At 26.9% G+C, this 6487-nt stretch overlaps 1 protein-coding gene across 1 annotated transcript; it reads left to right on the top strand.

The window, feature by feature from the left end:
- Positions 1–4136: 4136 nt before the first annotated feature.
- LOC120071513 (hydrophobic protein LTI6B-like) lies at positions 4137–5111 on the top strand. The gene is made up of 3 exons (XM_039023836.1): positions 4137–4349; positions 4466–4572; positions 4762–5111. The coding sequence occupies exons 1-2, from the start codon at positions 4152–4154 to the stop codon at positions 4547–4549; spliced, it is 282 nt and encodes a 93-aa protein (XP_038879764.1). The 5' UTR covers positions 4137–4151; the 3' UTR covers positions 4550–4572; positions 4762–5111.
- The last annotated feature ends 1376 nt before the right edge of the window (positions 5112–6487 follow it).

Raw genomic sequence — 6487 nt, 5'->3', positions numbered from 1 at the left:
ATTTACCCAACCCAACCTAAACCGCAAGATTGAGTTAAGTTGATCGATTTTTTTTGAGTCATCGGATTTTTTGAACACCCCTACTCCACTTCTAATCTAATGTGATGACTGAGTAGTAATTCTCAAATTTTAATTTAATGATATGCTCCATAATCCAATGTATATGGATTTTTAACTACAACTGAGTGGAAGTAAAGGATTGATGAGCTTGATTCAGTCGTATTGACATGATAACCGTTCTTAGATATTGAAGATTCAATTTTCCAATCCATAGTTATTCTACTAAAAAAAAGAATTTATAAACTATATACTTTAAAGTTACATTTAGGGGACAATAATTTTGTCTAAAACTATATATAATGTGTCTTTTAATTTTATAAAGTTTAGAAACTTCATTATGTACAATTCCAAGATTTTGATTACTTACTAAGAATAAAAATGAACTTGGAATCAGAACGAAACACGATTAGAATAAAAATGTTATTCCTTTCACGTTGTGTATCAGGAATTATCTAGATTTAAAATCAATATATCTCATTAAAGAAGACAATTAATGTGCATGCTAATTTTTTATTCTCGTTATCGAAGATAAACATAAGGTTGGATCTCAAAATTAATTTGCAATGAGTCATTTTTTTAATATGTTAATTTGGGTATCAAGAAAATTTGTAGGATATTAAATCCTAGGTAGGTGGAACCTATGATCTCTTAGTCCTTTATCAAAATCATGCTCTTTATTTACTACTAGGTCAACCCATAATGATTAATTTGCAACGAGTCATAAAATTCATGTATCAATAAAAATTGTAAGGTATCACTATCTTTTTAATACGAGATCCTCAACACTCAATCTTTTGAAGTAAGGTCATGTTTACTAAATCGTAATGAAAATTGGTGTAATCGAAATGAGATTTCATTGATGGATGAATCGTGATCGCAAATACAATTGAATTGCTTTTGATCGTGTTTACTTAGAATTATGAATTTGTCGCATTTCTTTGTTACCATTACCGTTATTGTTACCTTTTGATCCTATCGATAATAGTACCGGTAACGGTAACGGTAATAGTAAAGTAAAAGTAATAATAAATGTAACAAATTGATAATTTTCATACTATTATGGTAACAATATCTGTAACGATAATGTAATGGTAAAGGTAGTGGATCCCACATGATTTTCAACCACAATGAGATTGAACATATTTTATTTATCAATCAGATTACACGATTTGATTACAAATTTTATGGCGAGTTCCACATCTCATTACGATTATGGAAAGTAGACAAACTACAACAAAAGTAATCAATTGAGACTCACTTTTTATATTACCGTTGATAGATTACTTTTCGACCGATGTAAACATGACCTAAATGTGAAAACAAATAGTTTAGTAAGAGAAAGTTGTAGTATAACCTATTAGTGTGTAAATATGGAGTCGAAAAGGTTAATTTGATTGTAATTAGTATTGAAAATATGTAATATACATTGAAGAGAAGAAATGTCATTAAATAAGAATAGAAAAAGAGTTTGGGTATGGGGAAGTGTAATAGAAAAATGTTCGGTTTGACAAAAAGGTGAAATTAATTTGCATATGATAGTCCATATCGGAAAATAAAATGTAATAAAAGGGGATGGGGAAATTGGGAGTGGGTAGGAGTTGTTAGAATGAGGGAATGAAATTACGTATTTCGAATTAAAATAAAAACAAAGGGGAGCATTTCGTAAGAACTAGATGTTTATGGGTTAGGTTGAAAGACTTTTTAGACCCAATCCAATTGTTTGAGTTGTAATTTTTTTCAACCCAAATAATATTTATTAAAAAATGAACCCAACTTAACCCAATCATGAAATATCTGGTTGGATTGGGTTGGTTTAGGTTAATCGGATTATTTATTTAAAATTTTATTTTAAAAAAAAGCAAAACATAAATATGTAAAAGTCTAATTTAATTATTTTCATATATTGAAATAAGATTAACAATTCAATTTCAATTTATATAGTGAAAAATTTCTTTCTAAAGCGTAAAGAAACTAGAGTTGTTGAAGAATTATTAAAAAAATATTGGAATTAAATAAAATTAAAATCAATATATGTATAAATAATTGTGTTATAAGTAAGAAAAAAAATATATTTTAAAGTTAATAATAAATTCGGGTTGGTTTGGATTAGTTTAGAATATATTAGGTGAACCCATAAACAACCCAACCCATAAAATTTTCATTTATTTGAACCCAACCCAACCCAAAGAGTTGATAACCCAACCCAAACCGCACGGGTTGGATTGGGTTGATCGATTTTTTCGAGTCATCGGATTTTTTGAACACTCCTAGTAAGAACCATGTCAGCTTTTGGAAAAGATTTTACCATGGATAACCCAAATTTCATGTCTAAAAAAAATGTTTTGATCCTAGTTCTTGAAAGCAAGGATGTATAACCTTTTAATTATTTGTGTCCATCTCTTGTGTAATAATTGTTGGCTTCCTTTCAACTAATCTAATATCAATAATATTCTATTATTCTCATATGTTAGGGTTCTCCTCTTACTCTCTACTTGTTCTCTACTTGTGATCACCGCTCTAAAAATAGAAAAAACGTGGTAAGTGTTTTTGACATTAACAAAAGGTTATTCTTCATCGTTTTTTCAAAATCCAACTAAACGATATGATTTTGGTTCTGAAATTTTGGTCATTTGTACAATATTATCTTCAAGAAATTGACTTGGACCCATTTCGATAAAGTTTATGTTTATTGTTTTTCATTTTTCAAGAAATTGACTTGTTTGATAACTATTCCCGTTCTTATTTCTAATTTCTTAAAATTTGCAAAAACTGCAACATGTTTCTTTTCTAGTTTATATGATAAAGTAATGGTTTTAAATGGTAAAACTGCTGTAAAATATTTTTAAGTATAGCAAAATGTATTGTTTATTGGTCTAGATGTTTATTATAGTCTATCTCTATTAAATAATGACATTTTGTTATATCTATAAATAGGTTGATTCATCTTTCTTTATTTAAAAACAATCCTATATATCATTGTTTTGGCAAATTTAAACGGTGGAAGTCTTGGTTGAGTTGGTGGTATTGTGCTCAATATTTGTTCTTTTTCCTAATTAATATTTCTTTCGTGTTTTAATTTTTCTATATTTATATATTAGTTTTACTTTTAGTTTTGAAATTTACAATATTTAAATTTATAAATCATTTTAATTTTTAATAGATATATTAAAATAGTTTTTAAATTTTGAATTTCAAATTTTGCAATATGCTTATATCATTTTTATTTTAAATTTTTACTTTTAGTATATTTGAACACGTCAGAATGTTACAATATATAAATTTTATTTACTAAAACATTCATTTAGCTTCACTTTAATACTTTACAACTATGACATTTATATAAAAAAAAATATAATTGAGTTAGATCTAAGCCAACATGCATAATTTACGATAAATGACTTGAGTGAAAAATAATATTAAAAACCAAATTTAAGTAATATATGAAGACGTGTATTTGATTATGTAAATATTTTATAATTATTTTTATATTTTAATATATATATTTTTTATTTTACATAATTAAATTATGTCCAAACTATAAAACAAAACGAAAAGTAAGAGGAAAAAAAATATACAAGAAACGAAAAATAATAAAGAGTTATCAAACAATTTTATGTTTATATTTTTTTTTTCAAGAAACAAGAAACAAAAAACAAAAATAGTTACCAAGCATATTCATATTTCTAATTTCTAAAACAAAAAACAAAAAACAGAAATGTTATCCAACAAACTCATTCAATTCTTAATTAGAAAATTTTTTGGTTGATTGAGATTACATATTATTCATTATTCATTTTTTAATATTTGATTGGGTAAGAGAATCTAACTTCTAACTCGAGATGAAAAGGTTGATTTTTAAAATTAATTGAAGTAAGAGTGTGCGGTTAGAGTTGGAAGGTGAAAAGGTAGAGTGCATTAGAGGTAAAAGGCAAGTCTTAGTTGTAAGTTTTCTTATATGTATATATATATAAAGAAAAACACTTGAAAGCAGTTTCACTGGTACACTCAATTAAAAGCTGCCACGTGTTGCTTTATATTTTTGAAAAAAAGAGATTAAAAATTTATTTTTTTATGTAGATAAAAGAAGGAGTATGGATGCACTTAAGTATTGTGCATATATAAATACCCCACCACCACCCACTACCACCACTAGTTGTAAACTCTCCTATTCCTCTGTCTCAGAAGATCAAGAAGAAGAAATGGCAGACGAAGCCACAACAAACTGCATCGATATCCTCCTCGCTATCTTGCTGCCTCCTCTTGGTGTTTTTCTCAAATTTGGCTGCCAAGTCTGATCTCTTTCTTCTCCTTCTTCTTCTTCTTCTTCTCTTCTTCTTAATTTGTCATATCCTTTAATTTCACCCTCTTTTTACTTAATTTTTTAATATTATTCATGTGCTTCCAGGTTGAGTTTTGGATCTGTTTGGTCCTAACTTTCTTTGGATACATCCCTGGCATCATTTATGCTGTTTATGCCATCACCAAGTGATTCTAATCGCTTCTCTTTTCAAAGTCAGTTTCTCCCTCTCTTTCTCGTTCAATAACCATTCTGTTTTCAAAATCCAAGTCAAATTTTAAAAACTAAAGGTATAAAACTAGTTTTTAATTTTGGAATTTGGCTTGAATTTTGAAAACAAAATGGACATCTTAGTAAATTATTAATTGGGTTTAATTTTAAATTTGAATTTATGTTCATTTCAGAGGTGTGGGAGATATAGGGAAGAAATTAGCAAGGATGATGGAAGAAATTGGAAACTCACCAACACTCCCTTGTTTCTCATATCTTTTTTTATGCTTTTTCTTCTCTCTGTTTTGTGTGTTGTCTGTGTGATCCCATCAAATTAGACACCTTACACAATTTCTGTTGCTATTTTTTTTTTTTTTTTTTTTTTTTGTAATCTGTAATTTTTATTATTTTGGGGTAATTTAATTATGTGTTGTTGCTGTTGTTGTATTGATTGAATTGAATTGGTTGATGTAAAGAAGAAAGAGGATAAAGACAAAGGTTGTTGAAGAATTGGAATTTGTTGAGTGTGGGTTACGTTTCTTTCTTTCTTTCTCCAAAAGTTCCAACTTTATGCTCTAACTTCCTCTTTTTTCATCCCTAATATTCTATCTAATTAACATTTTTTTATGCAAAAACAATATAATTCAATTGTCATAAAATTTTTAATATCGAAAATTTGACCTTCACTCTATAAAAATTTAAAATTAAAATCACGTTGTTTTGTTATAGCAAAATAGTTTATCACTACAAGATCTAGCCTATACGATTTGTTTCACTTTTACACGAATCTCTTAGTTTTATTTAATCTCTTCTCTATGCAATCTTTTGATTTTTATTACATAGCTAAATTTGTGTGCTAATTCATCTTTAAATGGAACAAATGAGAGAAGTGGATAGCTCGAACTCTTATTAAACGTTAAAGGACTAAATCTAAACTAAATTATAAATTTAATTCTATCGATTCCTTTTTAAAAACTTTTAATTTTATGTTTAATATCGTAACAACAAACTCAATTTTGAAAAGTTGATACTAAACATTATCATTTAATCTAAAATCAAAACCATAATTATTAGCTATGTAACTAACCTTCACCCACTGTCGGTACATTATTGTGAATTATAAAATATGGAAAATCACAATCCTGAATGCCTTTAGATAAGATTTTATGAATTAAAAATAAGGTATCAAATTCTAATTCCAATTCCAATGCTCAAATAATGTATTTGATTCACTTTAACTTTTCCCAGAAATGGGATTCAAAGACAACAAAAGTGAGCTCAGCTCTGATCACATAGACTTTGAATTTTGAACAGTAAGTGTAAATCCATTTTCACCTTAATCTTTTCAAGTTCAACACTTAAATTAGAAAAATTGAATAATCAACTTTTAAAAGGGTAGTTAATATCTTATCTATTGAATTATATTTAAATTGACTTTTTGTCATTATAATTTAAGTATATCATTATGACACAATTAATCATGATATATCACTTGCATGAATGATATACTTTATATAATTATATATTCAGACATGTCTGTTGATATATAAATAGAGATGAAATTAGAATAATAAAAAAAAATTCACATTTAAATTTTTTTTTGCCATATTTACAGTTTTAGAAAATTATTCCTACATTTGCAAATAACTTTTTGCCCGTCCATTACAATTTTTGAAACGCATTTGATGGCTCTAACTTATATTTCAAAATTCCTATTTTATCTCATTGCATCTTAACTTTTCACATTCTAAATAAAAAAATTATTTTAAAAGCTCCCTTAATTTTAAATTAAGCGTAAATCTAAGAACTCAAGATACTAAATTAAGATAAATGAATTATTTTCACCATATCTCACCACACAATTTTTTTTTGACAAGCTGTCATTGCTAGTTTCGTTTTTGTTCTAAATCAAAAGTAAAT

This window comes from Benincasa hispida, chromosome 2 (genome assembly GCF_009727055.1).
Source record: "Benincasa hispida cultivar B227 chromosome 2, ASM972705v1, whole genome shotgun sequence".
NCBI classification, from domain to species: domain Eukaryota; kingdom Viridiplantae; phylum Streptophyta; class Magnoliopsida; order Cucurbitales; family Cucurbitaceae; genus Benincasa; species Benincasa hispida.
This window is presented reverse-complemented; position numbering and strand designations above follow the sequence as displayed.

Excerpts from the sequence above, each read along its gene's own strand:
- LOC120071513 (XM_039023836.1), top strand. The coding sequence starts at position 4,152 with ATGGATGCACTTAAGTATTGTGCATATATAAATACCCCACCACCACCC. Across the intron at positions 4,350-4,465 it reads TTCTCAAATTTGGCTGCCAA|GTTGAGTTTTGGATCTGTTT; the intron begins GTCTGATCTCTT and ends ATGTGCTTCCAG.